Below are 24,703 nucleotides of genomic sequence, written 5' to 3' on the forward strand. Positions count from 1 at the left end.
AATTCAATTGTAATAATCAGTAGATTACAAAAAAGCCATTCGATGAATATGCCAGTTGGATAACCAATTAATGCTTACTTCTTGAAAAGCGTCTCAGTTTATCAAGGCAAATAACAATGCTTAGTATCGAGGCTCTGAAACTGGAGAACCGAAATATGGGTCCCATTTTTTTGCATTTTGAATGTAAAAATCATCAAGCTTGTTCTTGATAATCATGATTTAGAAATAAAAGGCTTTTTTAACATATTTTCTTAAGCGCATATAGTACATGTCATAAGAACGTCGACAGTTTATTGAAGCCTTTTGTTCTTAGTCTTTTTTAAGTCTGAAAATATTATTTTTCTTCAGCAATTTCGTAAGCACTATGTCTTCCCGCTGGTACAGTTGCATTTTAAAATTTACAAAAACAAATTATCAATCTTAAGTGTAATTAAAACATTTTTGGCTAGATAATTGTAAAAATTAAGCACATCCAGGCTCAGCAAAATTAAAAACGTTCTGATAAAAAAAAAACGTGTATAAAAGGGCAGCCTGTTTATAGCCTTACTACTCTATTTGTTGTGTTTAACTATAAAGAGAAAGTAACACACAGTGTGGGCTCTTAGAAGTAATATTATTGTTCTTAGGGAGTGTTTATATGCCAGAAGACATTCAAAACCTTTCAGAAAGTATCAACTTTCAGCAAAAGCGTAACCTGACCTTTTCATTGTGATGTGATATTTTGCCTCTTCTTGAAGAGAAGTTTCTTGCATGCTTCTGCAAATTTGAATTGTCACAGTTTATTTGAACTCTATCATAGGAAACGAGAAGTTCGATATAAGAATTAAAGAAAGTGTGGCGTAAAAAGCATCAAGTTTAAGATGCAGCAGTTTCAACTACCAATTTCAGCCAATATGCATATCAGTAACGGCGAAACAAGAATACTGACAGGTACCGTTAGTGAAAATATCACTATGGGTACAAATTCAACACTTATACTGCGGAATTGTACATTAAATGGCTCTATCAACAGTGATGAAAATATTACCATCAAAACAGAGGGTAGATTCTTTTTAAACGGCCCCATCAACGTCGGTGGTAATTTAACCATCGTTGGTGATATAACAATAGGTGGGGGACAAGAGGCTCCTCAGTATTCACACCTACAGTCTACGTCGGTGGTAATTTAACCATCGATGGTGAATTAACAATGTGTGGGGGACAAGGCTGCAGAAATTTCATCCGACACGCTAAAGCTCTGAAGGTCGGGAGAACTTTCAACATCTGGAAGGTTTAGATTACGGAATTTTGCAAGACCGCGTTAAGGATTTGGCAGCGGGAGGTCTGGTAACATAGCCCTCGTTTTCGGTGATTGGCGGGTCCAGACCAACGGGACCCTCCCCCTGTTTTGGTCTGTACACAAACCTGATATCTACGGCTTATTTTAAAATTCATTGCCGTAGAGGGTCCGTTGTCATTGTCTTTTCTCATTTCAGATTTTTCAAACCGACCGCTGCGATGGAGTGTTGGTGAGAAAGGGGAGACGATGAGAGAAGTGTTGCTATTTATAAATCATACTTCATCGCAAAGGTTTCCTTGCGGGAATTTTCTTATCAAACAGACATGGCGCACAGAATGTACTACAAAGTGATAAACGTGAGGTACACTCTGGTACAGAGTACCGTTTTGACTACTTTTCTAGTAACAGGGGTAAAAATACCTTAGATCCCTGGCTTCGGGCAAAACTTCAAAATGCGATATCTCAAATTTGAAAAGGAGTTCAGAGGATCCTGGCCCCTTATGGGATCAGAAATTTGAGTTGAGAACACATGAAAGGGAGTTTTGATTTTTAGGCTTTTTGTTGACTTCAAAATGTTAGAAGAAAGGGATAAAACATACCTCCAATCACAAATTTTCCACCAGCAAACGATGTTGCACTATAAACAACTGAAATGAAAAAAAATTAGGACAATATATTTTGTACTTTAGAAGAGAGAAGTAAGATGTACGGAGCTAACAGTATCTAAATCTTAATATTGCTCTGAACATCAAGTAGTCTAGATTGGGAGCAAAAATTCACAGCCAAGAGATGCTAAGCTGCACAGAAAACTGGTATAGACAAGACACTTTTAAATAAATCTCTGGTCTTTGATAAGCACTTGAAACAGTTATATTATCAGTGGTATAAAAACAAAATTTGAATAACTTAATGAAATAAATAAATAGTTCTTGGAGATCAAAGAGACCGCTAGTGTACGATCTGACATAACCTTTTTGACAGTTTTCGATAAGGTGAACACGTTGAGGATTGGTTAAAATTCTGAGGCTGATGACCTAATAAAAAGGCCGACAGCTCTCGAACTATTTATTTCGATAAAATTTTTCTAAATCCATATTTTTCTTCAATCATTCATTGGTATAAAATTCCCATGTAAATCCCCCTTTAAAGTTGTCTGTCTATAAAAACATCTTTTCATGGCGTGGTCAACAAAGAATCTTACATCTTGAAGGCTTCTTTCCAGTCAGACTTCCATTATTGTTGGTGATTGCAGTACTATCAAGTGGTGGTGATTGCAAGTTTGATTGTCCAGATGATGAGCGGCTTCTAAGAGATTCACTGAAATTGTTTTAAAAAGTCCCAACATTATTATTTAGCTAAAAAATCTGGCTCTGACTGTTTTCACGTTTTTCTACACGTTTTTATAGGAACACCCAAATTTTTTGAAGCCTTCGGATGTTCTTAACTTTTTGAGTTTTAAGTCTAAAAACGTTTTTAACATTTTATATACTTAACTTTTTTTGACCATTTTGTGAATATTTTTGACTATTTTCCTAAGAGTCCACAAAGCCTTAAAACGTTCTCAACTTGTTCGTAACATTTTGGCAAGCGAAGCCTTATGTTCTTATATAGTTTGTTCTTATAAAAAAACAACGCATATACTATTAGCGAGAGCCAGATTACACCTACACACCCATCTCATAACGTTATAAAGCAACACAATTAAATACATTGTGTTGAAAAAATGTTTCTCTTTTTAACGCTGGACTTTTTTTGTCTTTTGACTAGGCTTCTGCTCATCCTCTAGAGAAAAAAGTTTCTTATAGAGGCTGCTTAATACTCGGTAGATCCTCTTTCCCAGAATATGCCGCTTTTCGCCGAATTTCGGCGAACAACCCTTTTTAGCTGGCGAGTGTTTATGATGATGAATTTGTGAAGGAGCTCTCCCCGTTACGATTTAGATTTTTCATAGCCTGTAACAAACTAATAACAAATATTTTCATTATTGATAGCGATATTAAAAATGTACGTGCTAGTTTGATACAGGCTCGCTTGATTGTTCACATTTTGAATTCAACATGGCTGCCGAAGCGAAGTAGAGATTTTCTCTTTTTTGGAGTTTATTTTGGTTTTTGGAAGTTATAATTTTAGAGTTAAAAGCTTTGTATGTGTAAATTTATGTTCAGTTGTATCTATGGAATGCATCAAGGGAAAGTTGTGTCTCAGTTGCATGAAATAATGATTCAAATTAAGATTTTTTGTTTGTTTTGATTTTGGCTGATGTTTTGGTTACAAGATCTTGAATTTTTTTTAAGTTTCAACAAGTATTGTCACTTTGGAGCCTACAATAAAGCAACAGGTATGTCAAATCTACTTTGTTCTTTGTTAGAGAGCAGGATTCTTTGGCTTTCTGGAAGATTTCTTAAGTTTTCAAAGCTACTTTAAAGGAGTTTTAAGTCAAATTTTTTGTAAGTTTTTTCTCAAATTTTAGCCATCAAAAACTGACTCTGGACAAGGGTTCATACCTCTAGTTTGGCTTCTTGGTATATCATTCCAAAAAGCATGAACCGTGCAGCTATGATTAAATATTTCTCATATTTTTGTCGGTTTCGAGAACTTTGGAGAGATTGAGTTTTTGTTTTGACTTTTTGCAGACCCGAAAGACTTAGTCAGACTCAAATATTAGAGGAGATGATTTTAGTTGATAGTTCTTAGATGTCTTGGTGATACATCTTTAAATTGCAAGAAAACTTAACAAATTTTGTATAATATTTTCTACATTTTTAATGGTTTCAAGGTACAAATTTTCTCTGATCTCAAAACCCATTTTACAATGGTTTCTTCTTTCAATTTTTTTGTATAGTTTCTTTTCCTCAACAAGAGAAAAAAACCTTATTCATTATAGGGATGCAAGAAGATTTTTTCATTTGTTTGTTAAGTTGTTTTTTTAGAACAGAGTGCTTTCTTTTTTATGGATTCTTTGTTTTGATCTTTTCTCTGACTTCCTGTACAATGTGAGATTGAAGTCAGAAAGCTGATGTTTATAGAACTCAAAGAACTAGGCTTTTTCATAAAATACACTGTTTTACAATTTTTCATACATTTTTTTATCCAGACTCTCTTACTGTTATATAATAAGTTTTAAAGTGACGACAGGACATATTTTTGTGACTTTGTCTCTTTTTTATTTTTATTATTTTCTGACTCGCCATATAAAACTCGTCCCTTTCCGTAACTCGGCAAATAAGGTAAAATCGGCCACCATAAGAGCCACCATAGCGGGAAGGCAAGCCGTACACTATTAAGCAAACCTATATAGGAGATATATCTATAGAGGTTTGCGAATCAAACTATCTTTTGACGTGATAAAGAGAATTCCCAAGATTCGTTAAGCGTAAAATAATTTGCTTTCTCGAAATATTTAGACCAATTAAAACACGACCACAAAAAATGTGCTAGGTCTGTCCTGACGACCTAAGCCATTGCTGAACCCATCGCCATCATGAAAATCAGAAAAATTGGGTTCAGCGAATGACTTTTCGTCGCCAGCTTTCCGGGCTAATCATTATTATAAAAGGCATTGCTGTTGTTTTTGTCAGATGCAAATTCTAAATGAAAAGTTTCTGCTGATAGGACAGCATCGACAATAGATTTCAATTGTTTAAAGGGGTAATCAGATGATTTGATAGGCTGGTTTATCTGTTTAGGAAAGGAAACGAGTAAGCAATAAAGAACCTTTCTGTGGAGGTAACTAAAACAAATAGGAATTGAGCCTACCGTCTGGGTGGTGGTTTCCTTATCACTGCATACAAGCCACTTGAACTTGAAATAGAAACAGTCTGAAAAAGAAAATGAGTTTGAAAAGCCAGTTGAACTTGAAATAGAAAGTCTGAAAAAAATGGAGTTTGAAACGTTTGAAAAGCCATTCATCTTGAAACAGAAATAGTCTGAAAGAACTGAAAAATCTGCTCGAACGCCAGTTGAACTTGAAATAAATTTAAATATTTAAAATATTTCTGCATTGATGGACCTTCAAACCGCTGGGGGTCTGGTTGATTTCCTTTAAAGCAATTATGAAATCCAGTATCTTTAAAGTCACTTGAAGGCCTAAATTGCAATATGTTATTTGAAGTCTCAAGCTTGCCCCAAAGCTTTTATCCTCGTTTTGGGGCTAAAACTGGTGACCTTGCCCCAAAAAATCAAAATTTTGAAAAAATGTCAAAGACCCCAGAGATTCACCCAAGGATCGAGTGTGTAAAATTTCAAATCGGACTATTTTTGAAGTCCTCAGCCTACCCCAAAGTTTGAGCAGACAGGCACACATACTGTCTGACTGACTGACAGACATTCTCAGATTCTAGCTCAACTGAAGTTGAGTAAAAGTGTTGATTACCCTGGATTTCAGTTCATCTGCAGATTGATATAAAGTGGTATCGTCTACTTTTTGTAAATTGGTTGCCGGTGTAATGCCCACTTGACCATTAATTCTAGAACAAATAAAAACAATTGAAGTTAATTTCTTTGTTTAAAAACACAAAAGATTGGTCAAAACAACTACCTTGTCAAGATTAAATTTTTGCAGGAAAAGAAGATTACAAGCTAAATAAACTCCAAATTTTCTCGATTGACAAATTTTCTCTTATGTTTTCATGAGATTTTTTGAATGGATCTCAAATCAAATATTTTGTTGGTTTTAAGTGACAGTTTAACACAATAAATGATCAAATGAATTGTTTTTCAAAAAGCTATTATTATTGCTAAATTTTTAACCAATCTGAGTTTATTTCATACTTGCTATTACTGAAGCTTCAAGATTCTTTCTCTCTCGGGTATGTTTTGGAGTTTATTTCGTTCTGTAATTTTTGAATGTTTTTAAATCGTATCAAATCAAAAAATATAGTATTCCAGAAAAGAAGGCAAAAGAAGGCAACAGTTTGTAAAAACATAAATATGCCGGCTTGCAAAAATTCATCTGATTAAAAAGTTGATGAATTTGACATGTGTACCTGACTTTCCACCATCCATAACTACTTTTCATCAAGGCTTCAATTTCTTGACCAGCACCGTAAGATAATTCATCACTATTTTGTGCGGTGTAACCAACCATTGAAACATATTTTTCACCTACAAGAAAAGAGACCTAGAAGATATCTCTCATGCAAAAATCTGCAAACAAAAGGACTTGGTTTGACTTAAGCTAGACATTGATACAAAGTTAAATTTTAGTTCTATACAGTGTGCTGCAAATAAGGAAATTTCAGTTGACTGTAATTTTGGGAGCGTAGCAAAAGTAATTTGGAAAGGGGGTTCTTGGGGGTGGAGCGGAGTTTGAAATGACCCTTTGATAGGCTTTCATATTTTTTTTAAAATGAATTCATCTTATGAGATAATATTATTCAAAGTAGATTAAAATTTACGAAAGAAGCCTATAAGACTTTTAACCGGACAAAGTGAAAAGTAAGCTTCAGAATGACCGGTAGAAACTACAAAGTGACTGGTAGTTACCGGTCATCAGCCGTCATTTGTGGCACTGCCTATAGGTGATCTCAGATACAGAAAGCAAGTACATAGATATCATTTGGATTCAGTGACACCACCCTTCCATCCGGATACATCCCGTAATTTACTTTATCCTGAAATTGCAAAAAATTTCTAGCACTAATTCACCCAGATTGAGAAAAAAACTTTCTGTAAAAACTTTGAACCACAGTGAAAATTACCACTAACAGAGGGGTTGTAAAAAAAATACGAAACACCAAAGTAAACTGTAATAGGATAACTTGGTGCTTATAAACAATTTAATTTCTCACGATTAGCATTACCAGTAAGGGGCCGTCCACATAGTACGTACGCACTATGTAATAGTTGTATGTAATAGTTTATTTCAAGTTGACGAACAGGTAGCAACAAAGGCTAATAAAAGTCATCGCTACTTTACAATTTGTAAGGTGATTACAAAAAGCCGACACCGTCAATATAGGTCCGGCAGTTTCTACACGGGCATGATGTAGGCCTCCACTGCTTAATCTTTTCCTTAAAAATACTAAGATCAACTATATCTCTATACTCATCCGGAATTAATTCCCAAACTTGAAAAACAGAGTTTATTTCTCTTGATCTGAAGTAAGGTGTTTTGCGATTTACTTTGATATTTTCATCATGTTTGAAAATTTCTTTAGTTAGATCTGATATGTTATTTTTACATTTGAAAAGTTCTATTGCTAACAACTGAAGACTTTTATGGTGGAATTTGATGGCACCGTCTTTCTCTAAAAGCTGCTCAAAAGTAGATGTATGATCAGAATACACTATCCTCAAACATCTTTCGTGGAGGTGATTTATTTTTTGATCTAGCCTGCGAACATGAAACATCCAGACAAGCGAACAATAATTGAATTGACTTCGAAAGAAGGCATTCATGAGCCTTTGCTTTTTCTTTTGATTCATGTACGGTGCTACCCTCGCAAGTGCACTGATTTTCTGGCTAGCTTTCTTATAAATCGTGTTAATATATGGCTCAAAAGTCAGACAGTTGTCAAAAGTTAATCCTAGGATCTTGCCTGAGTTGCTGTTAAAGATGCGTTCATTCTGTATAGTAATGAAGATTTCTTTGCTGGTATTGTTAGCTATCAACTCAGACTTGTCTGCATTTCCTTTCATTTGATTTTGGGTTATCCACTCAAAGATGATAGCAGCTCCATTCGAGAGCTCTTCACCAACCTGTTCCCAAGGATCAGCTATCACAAAAGGTGTTGTATCGTCTGCATAATTCAGTACATTTCTATTTTCAAGAAAGTAGAACAAATCTCTCATGTAGATGTTAAATAGTAGTGGCTCTAGAATGGATCCTTGGGGAACACCTACTTTAACATTATGCCAGGTACTGTAATGGTCGCCAATTTTCGTTCTTTGCTTTCTATCTGATATATAGGCTGCTATGAGACCTAAGGCACTCCTTGAAAATCCGTATGCTTCAAGTTTAGCAATCAATAGTTCGTGCGAGATGCAGTCGAAAGCTTTTGATAAGTCAATGAGTAGCGCTGCAAACTTTTTCTTTTCATCTGTAGCTTTCTTCCAAATTTCAGTCATGACTAAAAGTGGAGTTTGTGTACTCATTCCTTTTCTATATCCAAATTGTCTATTGCTCAAAATGTTGTTGAAGTAGGTTGAGACTTGGTGCATGTATGACTTTTTCATAAATTTTTGACAGAACTGGGAGAATACTCACCGGTCTGAAGTTGCTCTTGTCATTCTTTGAACCTTTTCTCTTATACACAGGTGTTATATCAGCTCTTTCAATTCTTTTGGAAAAGAGTTTGACTCAAATGACGCATTTATTTCTGAGCACAAAAACTCGGAAAACATATCACAATTATCCTTTATGATTTTCACTGGAATATCTGAGCTTGGCTGTGATTTTCCTTGAACTAAGTCCTTAATGATTTTCCCTACTTCCTCTTTCGTTGTTGGTATAAAAGAAAATTTTTTAAGATACTCAGTTTTCTTGATTTCAGTGACACTTGGGTGTTGTCTATATTTCTGAATACAAACTTCAGTATGATTATTTGTTTCGTCAAATGCAACATAGGGAGGCTCAGGCAAGTCTAGTTTTGATATTATTTGGCCATAATAGTCATTGAATATTTGAGCTATCTGTTTCTCGTCATTTATGATATTTTCTTTATCCACTAAGGTATAACTCTTATTGTTTGAACCTTTATTTGAAAACAATGGTTGTACAGTTTTCCAAAACTTTTTGTTATCAGTTATGTTGGAATCTTTACGGTTGGCAAAGTAGTCTTTCTTAGTCCTCCTCAATAGCGATAAGCAAAATTTTTTTGTCTGTTGTATTTTGTTTTGTTTTCTTGTGTTTTATTTTTATAGTACAGGTTCTTGAGTTTGGATCTTATCATGATGGCGTTTCTCATATCTCTATTTATAAAAGGCATATTATTACCTCTAACCGTTTTATACTTAAAAGGAGCTTGTTTGTCTAGTTCTTCTATGATACATTTTATTTTTGATTCAAATTCACTGTTATCACTATTGATGATCAGATCTAGTTTCATGCGAAAAGTATCACTGTTGAATGTTCTGTAAGATCGGTATCTGATTGTTTTCGGTGGCAATTTCTTAAAGTTTTCATTTAGGATTATTAGAGTCATCTTGTGAATGTCCGATATTCCAGTGGTAATAGTATAAGCAGTTTTCTGAAAATGATTTGGCTTATTTGTAAGCATATGGTCAATGCAAGTTGGCCTATCAGGATTTTTAAAACAGGTTGGTGAGTTAATCATAGCTTTGAGATTCAACCCCTCACAAAAATCAACCAAAGGCTGATTCTCAATTTCACAATTTAAGTCTCCTACAACCAGAATGTTGTTATAATCGATATCTATCGCATCTATGCTAATTTGCAGCTTTTCTAGGTGCTCGTTGATGTTATTTAAATGTGGGTTATAGGAACAACATATCAGCCATTTTTGTTTATTAATTGTTACCTTAACAAACATGCCTTCATACGTATTTTCAGATCTTATTAACTTAGATGGTAATCCGATTCTTACATAGTTACTAACATTCTTACATTCTTACTAAGGGGGGTCTGCTCAAAAGTGTATGCTTGCATACCAGTAAGGGGCCGTCCACATAGCATGTACGCACTAAGGGGGGAGGGGGTCTTCTCAAAAGCGTATGCTTGCGTACAGGGGGAGGGGAGGGGACGGCCCCTAACAACAGTAGTTCCAATAGCTGTTACTAAACAACATTAAAGAAGAAATATGAAATTTTACGGCAACTTACCAACCCCATTAGAGTCAGTTACAGAGATCCAATCATAACCCTCGTCGTTATTTCCACTTGGTATAATAGGTTCAAGATAAGTGGCAGGAGCCCAACCCTGACCACCATTATCATGGGCTACAAACCACCACCCTATAGAAATGGAGAAGAGAATTATAGATAGCTTTGTGGGCATTTCCCTGCAGCTGTAGAATTTTATGGCATTTTAGTAAAGTATCACAAATACCATAAATACCATATTTCATCATAAAACGTTTTTAGAAGGGATAATATTTTATTGGAGGAGGCATTTATTTAAAAAATCGTCCGTATTTTCGTGGAAATTTTCTTGCAGCTATATAGTTTTAATCAATTATTAAATGGACAGCTATATAGAGTTTTATGACATTTAAGTAAAATTAGCAAGTATCAAGAACAATAACACATGTTAAGCATCACAAATACAATAATAAGTGATTTAAATAGTGAAGTTCGTTAGTCTCAATCCTACCTCTTTCATTCTTTTCAACAATGGTAACAAAAGTGCCTTCAATCAGTGAAGTTTCACCTATATTGGTTGCTTCGTAACTTGCTAGGACACGATATTGGTCATCTTTATCTGATAAGAATGGAAAGATAACACAATTTCAAATCTAAACCGTCTATATAGTCCAGGGAAAGTGTGCTAAAAATGAATACAATTGTGCTTTTTTGACTAGAAAACATGAAATTTGGTACAGTGGTACCTTAGGGGGTAAGAAACATTTTAAGCCTCTGACCCACTTCTGGAACACCTATATAATATAAGGTATCTTTATCTTTATTTGAAAAATTTCACAAGCTCCACATAATGAGAATATCTTTACAGTTTTTGTGCACCACTTTTAGTTTAATCTGAGCAGAATAAAATCTTGCATAAGTTGGACAATTAAGGGTGATAGTGAATTAAAAATAATTAATATCCTTGAGTGACAAGTTTGATTTTGGGCCAACCAAAACCCCTGCTTTTAGCTGAAAAACTAAGGAAGCAATTCTTCTGCATTAAAAGTGTGGAGTTTGACAGTGATGGCTTCATCGATGCTTTAACCTGTTTTATGAGCACTTAGAAAATATATACCTTAAGGGAAGAAATTTTTTTCGCGGAACAAATTTTGCAGTTTTTTGACAAATCCGTGAAATTAAATTCAACGAAACAAGAATATTCTCATGAGTTAAAAAATCACCTATAGAATTGGTGTTTTTGCGAAAAAATAAGCCATGTTTTAAACAAAAATTCCTTTCAACCGCGAAATTAAATTCGCGAAACTTCCTAACTTTGAGCTGTGAGCTGCGAAACTAAATTCCGCAAAAAATTCTTTCCACAAAAATTTCTTCCCTTAAGGTATATCAATCTTTCTTTAAACGTTGCTTACCTGACATCCCTGCTTTCCTCTCTTGTGTGGATTGTATACTGGCCCTAGTGTATGGAGAAACAATTCATAAAATTTTTGGTAGAATCTTTTTTCATTGTAAGGTAGAGCTAAAAAATAAGGAAACTTCTTTTTCATCTTGAGTTTGGTAGCTTTTATTGTGGTGATTGATATTATATATATTGCTTGTAGTTTTTTTACTTTTAAATAGTTTTTCGAATTGCAAAAAATGTTTACCTTCCAACTTCTGTATCAAAAAATTCAGACTGTTTCTTTTCTTTAGATCTTACATCTGTTCCCCAGGTTTCAAAAAAGTGTAGAACTATAGATGCCTTTGATACATTGGGTGGGAGACGAATGATTTTCTAAAAGGAAGATTTCAAAATTTGCATGATGTTGGTATTGCATCTAGAGAATTCACGCCTCTACACCAATTTGAAACTGCTATTGTTTATTTACAAGACTCTTTAATGTTTACCATTTAAAATGATACCATCATTCTTTACCCATTTCAGTTGAAATAAAAAATCAGAAACGAATGCAAAAGTTGATACCTGACAAAACTCTTCCATAACTTTGCATTCTTTCTCATGGCCTAACTTTCCAAGTAGAGCCCAGTGAAAGCGTACCACTGCAATCAAAACAAAAAATATTTACAGAAATAATTTGCTTCTGAAAAAAGGCCAGTACGATATGACCTTGCAATAGCAATAACAGTATAGAGCAGAAAATATTGGTCCAAATATGTCTTTAGACAGTCAAAGAATTGGTGTTTTTGCCAATAACAAAGAAATAACAATGAAATAATAATATTTATTTAAAAGAACTGAGGTATAAAGAAGCAGAAAGAAGTTTAATTTAAAACCTGGAGCACTTGGAATCTTGACATCTTTGAACATTTCTGCCAGTACACCCTGAAGAATATCACACAATTTTTTTCAGAACAAATAAATACTACTACTACTTAATAAAAGTCACACTGAATCAAAACCCAATATGTAGCAAATATTCAAAGAGTGCACGATACAGTTGCAGTGCTTCATAAATGTGTATTTTCTACATGTTAAAAAATGTTAAAAACATAACTAAAAGTTTTGTGCACTTGTGTAAAATCATCAGATGTGACTAAAAATAGTGTTAAAAAGAAATTTAATTACAAGATTTGATGTACAATTTTTTCAATGGAATTGGAAGTCACACTGTTTAATCAACACAAAATTCCATAAAAAGCTAACAACATGGTATGTTTCCTACCTGAAAATCGAAAAACATGCTGTGTGGCCGATAGATTTTTGCATCTGTTCCATTACTCCACTTCACATTCAATACAAACTCCTAAACAATGGGAAAACAATTATAAACAGATAGACATAAAATAATTTTTTTTTTCTTTCCAAAGCAAAAGAATTGAATTCTTAAAAATTACTTTATAGAGGGTAACTTCTTTGTGAATCACCCAGCAGTTAGAAATCAATCCGGGGGGGGGTACTACGGTTGCAAGCTGACGAGGGGTGCCGTCCGACTTTTGACCCTTACTGGGACTAAAAAGGATCCCCCAGAAATCAATTAGGCAATTAATATAAAGACATGGAGATTCATTAAAGATACATTTTACAGTACATACATATCTTTTTCCAGAGAAATCTTTTCGTAATTTTTCAAGTCCTAGAACTTTTATTTCGTGAATATACTTTGATGATATGGAGTTCATGCTCTCTATTTGTGTTGATTTGCCTTAAAAAAAAAACAAAGAAAAACAATGATATTTTACTTGTTAAATATTGAACTATTTAAATATTCTTGTTAAATATTCATTTTAATAAGTTATCATAAACAATATATATCCTTTTAATCCCAAATGAATTGTCTAGCTTAATAAGAGCCAGTTTTGTAAGAATGGGGCAGTATGGGGCAGTTCCAATAGTTTGAAACTTAGATTTTTTTCATTTTTGGATATGTTGTTAAGTACAATGAACTGAGTAAAATCCCAAAATATTTTGGTCTGAAAATCCATAATGGCGGATTTATGCCAATTTGAAGTTTTTGACATTTTTGGGCATTGCACTTAAAAAGTTTTTTGATATAGAACCATGCTTTCTCAAATCCAAATGAGGAATTGATTTTTGGTGATTCTGAAACTATGGCCAGTAAACTATACAATTTTCAAAAGAAATCAAAATTTTCAAAATGGTAGCTGGAGTTATGACGTCACAAAACACTACAAATTTGATTTAAGGGGTATTTTAGAGCCATCTGACCTGTCCCAGGGGAGTTTGTTACTGCTCAAAATAATAATTTCTGGTAGTTCAGTCCCTGGTCTATCCATTTGAAGTGATTGCAATAAAAAATTTCGGCCTTACTGGCCCCTTTAGCCCAATTTCCCTAGAAATCCCAACATTTTCTGACCTCAAACTCTTCTGTTCCTGAAAGACAACCGCCTGGTCTCTTAGGATCAAAAGAGAAACCTATGTGATCTCCTACCATAAATTTTTTTATCTTGATTTAAACATTTTCTTAACATGACTAAAATTTGGGATAATTTGGCCCATTGGCAAATTTCAAAGGGGTCTAGGTCACTAAATTTGTTATAATATAAGGGCTATGATGAATCTTTTATATAAAAACAATGAAACTAGGTGAAAAAAGTTGTCAAATGTGCTTTTTTGGGCCAAAAAGGCTTTTTTTTCAAATTTTTGACTAGAGCTGAGGTCATTCTATTGCAGCCAGTAATTGGCAGTTAGAGGGTAAATTTTATCTGAAAATTATGATTCCTCATCACATCCAGAAAGGTTTCTAGGAAAATCAAATATGGTACTCTTCGAAAGCTTATAGAGGCTGAAATTTCACTCAAAGGCGACTTATAACTCCCCTGACCCCCTTAATTTTGTAAAATTGACTTAAAAGTACATTTTTGGCTGAAATTTTTGTCCAAAATGAGTACCCGTTGATACTTGATTCTTGATTTTGTGAAAGCATCCTATAGATAGTTCAAGAATTTATCAGAAGTTGGAACCTTTTCCTTTCTTTCAAAGATTAGGGCTAGCTCAAAGTCAGTCTTAACTCTAAAATCCTAAAAATCTTGACAATGCTGCTCAAAACAACAATTTTTGCTCAAGATTGAACAGAAAATGAGCCCACTAAGATAATGAAATCTTGGTTTTTGGAAAGTTTCATGGGGATAGTACAAACATTCATCAAGATCTTTACCTCCTGATCTACCATTTAAGGATCAAGTCTGTCAAAATGTGCTTCTAAACTCTCAAATCTTCAAAGGTGAACTTTACCAACCCCATACCTTAACCCCATATTTACCAACTGGCTCTTAATCAAGAATTGCTATTTCAAAGTTGGTAATCATATACTCAACCAAAACATTGGTATCCCGATGGGAATAGATCCAGCTCCATTTTGGGCTAACCTAACCTCTTTCTTTATTATTAAGAATCTAAATATGTATAAAATTTGATATCTACTATTTCTCCTAGAGCATACAATTTTCATTCAGTTGGTAGATTTATTGATGACCTTTGCACTATTAATGATAGAGATGATTTTTTCTCATTAGACCAACGGCCGAGGCAGTGGATTGTCTCACTTCGTAGGGCACCCCTTAGATCAGGGCAAATTTTTGATATTATTCTCCTAATAGGGTGTAGAATTGACAAAAAAAATTTGCCCTTCGGATCTCCTGCAGTTTTCGAGTGAATCGATTTTTAGTTAATCGATAGAACTTATCAAGGGTCCCCCCTTTAGTAACGGTTTTTTCGAAGTCTGAAAATCAAATATCTGAGACCACCAACGGATTCAGCGTGAAAGGTAGATGAAGAAAACGGGGTTATTTGTTAAGTTTCGACCACCTGGTGCCGAGAAATGGCATTTTTGAGGCGTAAAATCGACGTTTTTGGCGTTTTCCGATGACGTCAGCATTTTCCTAGGAGCATTTTCAGAAAAGATCATTCCCACAGCTGGATAGCCCTGAATTAGTAGTATCCAAAAATGGTATGGTTTGTCAACTTTCAATGTATAGATCTCGAGATAATTCATTTTTAAGGTGGATAAATATGCTGAAAAACTGCTGACAAAAAATATCGATAATTTTCAATATTTAAACCAAAATATCTCGAGATCTAGACATCGAAAGTTAACAAACCATACCATTTTTGGATACTACTTATTCAGGGCTATCCAGTTGTGGGAATGATTTTTTCTGAAAATGCTCCTAGGAAAATGCTGACGTCATCGGAAAACGCCAAAAACGTCGATTTTTCGCCTTAAAAATGCCATTTCTTGGCACCAGGTGGTCGAAACTTAACAAATAACCCCATTTTCTTTATCTACTTTTCATGCTGAATCCGTTTGTAGTCTCAGATATTTGATTTTCAGACTTCGAAAAAAACGTAAGTAAAGGGGGGACCCTTGATAAGTTCTATCGATTAACTAAAAATCGATTCACTCGAAAACTGCAGGAGATTCGAAGGGCAAATTTTTTTTGTCAATTCTACACCCTATTAGGAGCATAATATCAAAAATTTGCCCTGATCTAAGGGGTGCCCTACGAAAACCATTTTTAAGGCCTTTTTTGAATCTCGGACGCTGGTCTACATGTTATAATGATATCTATCCGGAAGAGCTACAGTTGAAAGTTGAATATCATCGAACACATGCAACGTTTTTGGATCTTGATATAAGCATTGAAAATAACATCTTTCGCTTACAAATTGTTTGACAAGAGAGATGCCTTTCCCTTTTTCATTGTGAGAATGCCACATAAAGATAGTAATTTACCATCCATCATCTTTTACAGTTCTATATATTCTGAGGTTACTCAGCATTGCTAGATGCACTCTTCTTTTTGAAGATGTTCTGCCCAGAATTTCAGAACTCTATTCAAATGCATGCTCAATCAGGGAGCTGAAAGATCTTTCTTGCGAAAGTGTTTTGATAGATTTCCAGAGACTTTCATGAAATTTGGAGAATCTTTAAATGATTTTTTAGCGCAACTGCATTTTTGAAAAAATAAAACATTTTTATATCATGTATTGTATGTTAGTTTTCCCAGTCATTTTCTTTTTCGCTCTTTCCCGTGCGGACATCTGCGCGGCTCGTGTGAATTATGGCATGTCCAAAAAGCCACAAGTTTGGCGCAGTTTGGCAAAAAATTATTAGGCAAAAACCAAAAAATGCTGATGTCAGCAAAACTTGTTTTTTGAATAACTCCAGTTTGGCTGATGGTATAAACATGAAATTTGGACCAAAGTTGCATATTATTAATAGAAACATTTTTGCATAATTTTTTTTTCAAATTTTGCTGACGTCAGCAGAAATCAGCGAAATACGAATTTTTGCAATAAATTGCTGACGGCAGCAAAATTTCAAAAAAGATTTTTTTCAAAATAATTCTATTAATGATGTGCAAATTTGGTCAAAATTTCATGTTTATACCATCAGCCAAACTGGAGTTATTTAAAAAACAAGTTTTGCTGACGTCTGCATTTTTTGGTTTTTGCCTAATAACTTTTTTGGGTGAAAAAATTAAATTTTTTAACAGGCAGTTTTGAATTCGACATTCTAATACGCTTCTTTAAAGGTATAAATGAACATGTCTAATGCCCCCAATTTTCTACACCAAACTTATGGCTTTTTGGACATGCCATAAGTTACAAGAGGGCATTTCGGACTTTAGGTGTCGAACCGGGTTCTGGGTCTATTTTGTGAAAATTTGTGTTTTTTTTTATGCTTGTCTTTTGTCGTTTGTCTTGTTCTCTTTGAACTTGTTTGTTTTGACTGTTGTTTACCCCCTTTTTTTATTTCTTTGTATTTGTGTGTGAGCTTTTGTTTATTTTTCTATGTTTGTTAGTTTGTTTGGACTGCAGGTCGGTTAAGGGTTATGGAATCTGGGGGAGGCTGAGTGTTGGACGTCCTTAAAACATGTTTAAAGCCACTGCGCCTGTCGCAAGTCGGAGACTCCAGATTGCATTACAATATTGTTGGGTTTTTGAGTTGTTTTTGGTGTTTGTGTTTATGTGATTGCTGTGTCTGTGTTTCTGCTTGGCTTTTTAAACTTTATGTCTATTGGTTTGTTGGTTCTTTTTCGCATAAAATTCTCATTTCTTGACAGAATGTTTGATTGGTTTGATTTACATATTCAGAAAAATTCAAAAAAAAAGAAAAAAATTTGTAATTATAAAAATATTAGTCCCCTTTTTATGTTTCATCTTTATTTTATTTAGTAATTGTAGAGGGTGTTTATCTTCTCCTCGTAGAGTGCTCAATAAGTAAATAGAGCGTTACTATAATAAAGAGTTGACTCAATATCCTTGTTTCAAACTCAGAGTTTCATCGTGCACCATGAAACTCTGAGTTTGAAACAAAGATATTGAGTCAACTCTTTATTATATTTTATTTAGTATTCTCAACACTTGCTCTCCTTGAGGTCAGATCTCTGATCTTCACCATATATGAATCGCTCAACTTAAAATGACACATGAGGCAAGCTGTCATCAGTAATAAAAAATGCTAAGTTAGTTTACCGCTCACAGCTCTACTCTCAGTCATGCTTAAAAACTCCTATATATATATCACGATCACGGGATTTGGAGTGCGGGCCGATTTTATATTCATTTTCAGTGGTTTTACTTTTGATTTCAAGCCAACATCTTAGCAACCGAGCAACCGAGTGCTTGCCCATAGTTACTGGGGTTTGTGCAAAAAAAAAAAACATAGAAAGTTTTCCAAATCCCCTATTTCCATTGAACCAATAAAAAATGAAACTTTTCCATGTTTCACTTTTTTGGACCAATTCTTCAAAATTAAAATATTTAAAATTTCTTTTATTCAATGATTTTTTACGGCACTTTGTTGAGAATCTAACTCTCGCATCAAATGCCTGCTTTCTTCAGTAAATCGAAGATAAGAAAAAACGTAAGCCTTAGGATCACGGATTAAAACAAATATACGAAGGGTGGGATTTTACAGTTGCTCTTCGTGCAAGGCACTGGGAGGCAACGGGTGCCAAAAAGAAGGGCTGTGTAAAATGCTGCAATCTCATTGGTGGAAATTTGCTAAACATCTGCAAAGGAGAGCCGGGAAGCAATCAGTAGAACAAAACACTTTCGCTTTTGTTGCAGGTTTCAATATGAACTTCTCTCACAGGGATTACTTGTCAATGTGTTGTGTCAACTTGTCAGTTGTATTGTTGTAAAAGGGAAAGATAAAGAGATAGGACTAGCCTAGTTTCTAATCCTAATATAGGAATTTTAAAGCTTAGACTGACTCTACTATTTTAGAATCTCATATTTGCTGTGCGAGTATTTTTGGCGAGTTACTTGCCGACAGAATTGCAAGTATATAAATAGTGTGGTTGGATATTAAAAAATCATGCAAGATCATAAATTTCAAGATGAAGGATGATCAGTTTTTTTTTTTTAATTCTATGTTTAAATTTTTCTAGCCAGCAGCCCTGTTGTTATGTACGTGTGTCTATTGACCTTTGCTTGAAATTGAAAGCGCGAAACCAAAATATTACAGCACTGTCGAGCACGTCGTAATATTGATAAAGTGAAAGGAAGCTCTGACTATACTACCCGGTTCAGCCCGGTTCTGTTGGGAAAAACATACCAGTCCATGTGATTGCAAGGATATCCCTTACTCCCTGATTTTAAAATCAGACAATTGCTAACATAAATCTACCCCCCCCCTCTGACTCTAATTTTAAATCAAGTATCAAAATAACGGAAAGCGTAAGATACAAACCTCCGAGATGTGATCCTCATCTCTGATCCCGTCTTTCTCTTTTCTGACTGTCTGAGTTACTGAGTTTCTGAGACTTAGTTTCTCATTTCTGACTGAGTTTTCATACCTGTCAATCATTTGTCCATCAATTTCGACCAGTCTAATTTTCGCACCGAGTGGGATTCGAACCACCACCAAAGAAAGACCTTCAGTTTCGGAAGCCAGCGCTCTATCCATCGAGCCATTGCCGCACAGCAAAATCACGCAATTCATAACTTTTTATACCAAACTGGCAAAATACGGGGGTAATGTTATTATAATATGGGTAAAAGTACCCCTTTTTTAAACCTGACTGAAATTCGAGCCGTTACTAGCAACCCTGCGGGGCCCAAGGCGCCGAGTATGCACCCGGCACAGTGACAAGCCGTTACTAGCAACCCTGACCTAAACAATCCCAAACAGCAAAACCCCCGGAAAATTTGAAATGTCGGAATGAGCAATAGCCGATCACATTTTGGAGGTTTGTCTCTTATGTTTTCCCAAAATAACACATCAAATCAAAATTTTTAACAAAAACAACAAACAATAAAATAGAAAAAATACAAACTATCATGAAAATAGACTGTTTCTATAACAAAGTATCAAGATGATGTAGAAGTGAAATTGATGACAAATAGATGGCAAGCACAACACCTCTAACAGTGTAAATAGTAAAAAGAAAAATGATATCTTACTGTAAGGTTTTGTTTACTTTCTGCAACATTTTTTAAAAGTTTTTAATTTTTGTCAGCCAACCTTCCTCTTGTTCTGTCAATTGCTCACTTACTGTTCGGCAAATTATTCATTTGATCTTCCCCGATTTTCCATTAATCGGGTTGAAGAACAATAAGAAATCAAATTTTTAAAGCCGATAGATAATACCGGTTTTTTCCCGCGTTCAGAAAATGAGGACTTTGAGCGGGAAAGTTGATTGAAAGAATGGAGCATGGCTGATGGCTTTTAGGGCATGGTGATGGTTCTTGTTGGTTCTTGTCCTCTTTTGATTTTGATATGGTTTTTATTTGATCATTTATCCTTTCTTGACATTGAAGGTAATCCATCATTTGAAAGATCTCATTAGTCTAATTGACAAGGCCAAGGGTGGAGTTTTTTTGTGAACTTTTTGATTATCCAGAATTTCCACCCTAAACAACAGACAGACTATTATACCTCTAAAAAAAGGTTCCGATGTGGTATGTTTTGTTGTAGTTTCAAGATTGGCTGATGGTTTATTACCATGTGTCACAGGGTTGCTACACATCTGCCAAGAATCAGAACCCCCAGGAATGCCAGTCTGGAAATGGTGCACGATAATACTCCGAATATATTCGGCGTGAGGCTCTAATTCCTTTTGGCGTATTGGCGTAAGGAGCAGCTACAAAGTAAGATATTGGCGTAAGTCTAACACAGGAGCATTCCTCGCCATTTTCGATAAGTTTAGTTTAGCAAACGGCAATATTCGATTCATTCTTCTCAGTAAATGTTCACCCGAAATTCGTCCGATTATAAATCGTAAGTCTAATGCACAATGTTTATTTTGCCGAACGGTAGCGCATTTTCATTGGCAGTATACATACGCGGGATTTTTTCAAGCATAAAGTCGAACGCGGATGACGAAGCGGAAGAATAACACCGCCTGCCTCAAAAACCACCCGCCCGCCCGTGTAAGATCGCGGTTTATCGTTCGCTTAGCTTTCTTCCAGTCAGGCACATCCTGGCAAATGAACAGGGTATTTTTCACTTGCGATTGGTGGCAAATGCAAGGGGTCGAAAACAAAAGTGATGTAATAGCACTGAATACCCCACATAATTGAACCGGGTTGGAAATATTTTTCTTCATTTCAAAGAACTGCATAGATGAATTTTTTTTTCCATGGGTCAATTTTGTCTTCGAAGATTGAAGAATCTTTTAACGAAAAAATAAAGTTCCCAGTTTTCTTCCTTTTTTCCCATTTTCAGTTTGAAGTTCATTTTTATTCATTTTCACCCTTTTAGCCTGAGACGTCCTATCTCATTTACACTGGGTGACGAATACCCCATGCAAATGCCTACCCCGTTCATTTGCCAGGATGTGCCTGACTGTCTTCCGAACAGTATTTATCAAATATGAGATATCTTTCAAGCTTTTTCAATCATCAAACCAGGAAAAATAGTCGATTCTAAACCAACTTTCAGGCATGAAAATGCTTAACATCCCAGGGTTTTCGGGGGCTTCGCCCCCTGAACCCCCACCAGGGCTCTTCCCCGGGGACCCGTTAGGGGGGCTAACTGCGCCCCCCCTAAACCCCCCTGCTGAAAAAATCGCCCCTGCGACGCTCTAATTTTTCCATCGTTAAAACATTTTCGCCTACAGGGTAGGAATTCAATATCGTCTTTACGCCTTCGGCGTGGCCTTTGCACCAATTCCACACTGGCAGGAATGTCTGGAATTAGGCGGCATTCACAAATATCTTCGTTTTGCGTCACCCGACCGACTCTCGAAAATTGAGTAGAATTGAGTCGGTGAGTCGGTAAATTTGTCGGACTTTTTCTGTCAATGACGTTTCCTTTGTTTAAAAATTTTATTATTGCCGATTTTTTGCGAGCGATTTCTAGCGCATTCGCGGCATTTTGACTTTGTTTATCATTACATGCGCCATTTTGGGTCGGAGGTGGCACAGAGTTCAAAGGTCATAATTTGAAACCACCCATAACGCGCGGTTCTTTTTTGGCTGCTGGCTGGCTGGCAGTTTCCTTCAAGAATATACTCCAAAAATGGATGATGGAGGAAACCCGAAAATTTTTACAACCGACCGACCGACCGACCGACTCACTTTTTAGACCCAACGAGGACGCGCAATAAAGATATTTGTGATTGCCGCCTTAGGTAAAAGTCTGGAAATGTCTGGAATGTCTGGAAAAAGTCTAGAATAGACCTTTTAGCCTTTCCATCCGCCATCTTGAATTGTATGCAAAAATACTAGAACGAGAAAAGCTGTGGTTGGATTTAGTTGGGAAATGTATTATACAAAACATATGCAAATTTACACAAAGATTGAAAAAGACAACAATGCATCTTTATATAGAAATATTATCAGTTAGAAACATTTGGCGAGTTCCTGTACGCGGCCGCAATGAAAAAATACATTATGTTTGCGTCTTTTTTACCGTTTTTTGTCTAGACGATATAGCAAACATAGTAAGTATAAGCAGACTGTGCCTTTCCTTTAATTGGCTGTAAAAAATTTCTGCGTTGGTAGAAATTTCTCCATCTTTCAACAATGATGGAACATATTTGATCGAATAAGGACAAGTCTTCGCTTCGACACGAAGATCACGAGAAAGCAAACATCCTGCAAAAACAATTTTGCAGTGTCTTCACCATCGAGCCCGACGGAGATCTTCCCGAATTCCCACGTAGAACAGAGCATGATATTGCTGACATCCTCATAACCAAAGATATGGTAAGTAAGAGGCTCAAGAAACTGGATTCAAACAAATCATTTGGTCCTGACGAAATACACCCAAAGGATGCTAAAAGAACTGGTCGATGAAATTTCTGAACCCCTTTCAAGATTAATGATGAAGACACTAGCTGAAGGGATTCTACCTGAGGATTGGAAGCTTGCTCACGTCACACCTATATATAAGAACAAAGGAGGGCATAACTTGGCAGTTAACTACAGACCAGTGAGCTTAACATCCGTGGTTTGCAAGCTGATGGAGTCTATCTTACGTGAGCATATGACAAACCACCTGACAAACCTGCACCTCTTTTCGGATAAGCAGTACAGCTTCATCAGAAGACACTCCACTGTTACCCAGCTTTTAAACTATTTCGATAAGTGCTGTGAAATTATATCTGATGGAAAAGTTGAAGACTGCATCTACTTTGATTTTACCAAGGCATTTGATACTGTGCCTCATCGCAGACTCTGCAAAAAGTTAAAAGGTTACGGTATAGTCGATTCAATAAAGAATTGGATTACAGCGTTTCTAAGTGGAAGAAAGCAGTTAGTCAAGGTGAACCAATCAAAATCAAAAATTGACACAGTCGTGAGAGGAATACCACAAGAGAGTGTTTTAGGACCATTGCTTTTTGTCTTGTACATAAATGATCTGCCTGACAAAGTTATTTCATCTCTACTACTTTTCGCAAATGACACAAAGATTTTCAAGGAGGTCAATTCTATCACTGATTCTCTCATCATCCAAAGTGATATAAAAAAACTCGAAAAATGGTCTGAAGATTGGCTCTTGAAATTCCACCCGACAAATGCCACGTCCTTACGCTTGGTAAATTCACAAACATCAAACATGCTCACCCCTATCGTCTTGCGGATAATCAGCTTGAGCATGTATTTGAAGAAAAAGACCTTGGTATACTGATTGATGCTGAACTATCATTTGAGCAACATATAGCCAAGCAAGTCAACAAGACTAACTCTATGCTTGGGGTCATCAAGCGAGGTTTCGTCAACTTAACTCCAGAGATCCTCCGTACACTATACTCAACCTTTGTCCGACCTCATCTCGAGTACGCACAGTCAGTTTGGTCACCAAGACTACGCAAGCACGTCAATTTGCTTGAGGGAGTGCAAAGACGCGCAAAAGACTAGTCCAAACGTGTCGAAACCTTTCGTATAGCGAAAGACTTAAAATGCTTGATCTACCAATACTGGAATTTCGAAGACAGTTCTGTGATATGGTCCAGGTCTACAAACACCTCCACTTTTATGATAAAGTAACATTACCGGACAAACTGACTAGTCGAACACGCCCAAACCGAAGACACGCTCACGAACTCTCACCAAACTTCGCGAATGACGGCTTCAACGGACCACAAACCAAATCCTTTTACTACAGGTGTGTACCAATCTGGAACAAGCTACCAAGTGATGTTGTTTCAGCAGATTCCATCAAGTCATTCAAAGAAAAGCTTAACGATGCATGGAAAACCCATGGCTTGAAATGCGTCACAAGAAGAGTTTAAATCAGTTAGAGGCCCACTGTGAGCCTAACTTGTAAATCTCTGTAATAATAATAATAATACCGAACATTCCTATCTAAACAAAATTAATCGAATCGCAATTATTCGATCACGCTCCATTACGTTCAATTACGTTTGATTGCGATTTTTGTTCGAAGTTGTTCGATTGACACCGTCTGGAATTAAGCACATAAGATAAGATATTCTTATAATTGTGAAATGCCGTTTGCGCCTTTGCTATGGTGGAGTGCATGATGTAACTACTTGCGCGGTAACAAACTCGCCTTCTGTTGGCTGAATATATTGGGCATTTTGGCATTACCACCCTAGAAGCAGTGGGTGCCTTTATCATTCCACAACTCTGTCCATCATTTTATGTGATGTGATTGTGCTTATAAACGCACTCAATACCGTATATAATTGGTCTTGAGATAATTGGTCTCAATTTGATTACTTTCACGCGTTACTTTTATAACGCAATTTTTTAGGCGTTTCAAATTTTTATTTTTTGAAACA

At 35.7% G+C, this 24,703-nt stretch overlaps 1 protein-coding gene across 1 annotated transcript in view; it reads right to left on the reverse strand.

The window, feature by feature from the left end:
* LOC136821605 (SH3 and PX domain-containing protein 2A-like) overlaps window positions 1-20,003 on the reverse strand; it is a 46,592-nt gene extending 26,589 nt beyond the window's left edge. Inside the window, exons 1-14 of the mRNA XM_067077826.1 lie at window positions 19,914-20,003; window positions 13,073-13,182; window positions 12,703-12,783; window positions 12,314-12,362; window positions 12,003-12,079; window positions 11,686-11,813; window positions 11,452-11,495; window positions 10,551-10,658; window positions 10,061-10,192; window positions 6,265-6,382; window positions 5,652-5,745; window positions 5,036-5,097; window positions 2,481-2,596; window positions 1,879-1,926 (exon numbers count right to left, since the gene is read on the reverse strand). Of these exons, the coding sequence (XP_066933927.1) occupies window positions 1,879-1,926; window positions 2,481-2,596; window positions 5,036-5,097; window positions 5,652-5,745; window positions 6,265-6,382; window positions 10,061-10,192; window positions 10,551-10,658; window positions 11,452-11,495; window positions 11,686-11,813; window positions 12,003-12,079; window positions 12,314-12,362; window positions 12,703-12,783; window positions 13,073-13,159 (1,144 nt within the window). The 5' untranslated portion in view covers window positions 13,160-13,182; window positions 19,914-20,003. The remainder of the gene's footprint in view (window positions 1-1,878; window positions 1,927-2,480; window positions 2,597-5,035; window positions 5,098-5,651; window positions 5,746-6,264; window positions 6,383-10,060; window positions 10,193-10,550; window positions 10,659-11,451; window positions 11,496-11,685; window positions 11,814-12,002; window positions 12,080-12,313; window positions 12,363-12,702; window positions 12,784-13,072; window positions 13,183-19,913) is intronic.
* Window positions 20,004-24,703: the final 4,700 nt, after the last annotated feature.

The sequence above is a fragment of the Clytia hemisphaerica genome, unplaced genomic scaffold (assembly GCF_902728285.1).
Source record: "Clytia hemisphaerica strain Z4C2 unplaced genomic scaffold, Clytia hemisphaerica genome assembly, whole genome shotgun sequence".
In the NCBI taxonomy this organism is placed as follows: Eukaryota; Metazoa; Cnidaria; class Hydrozoa; order Leptothecata; family Clytiidae; genus Clytia; species Clytia hemisphaerica.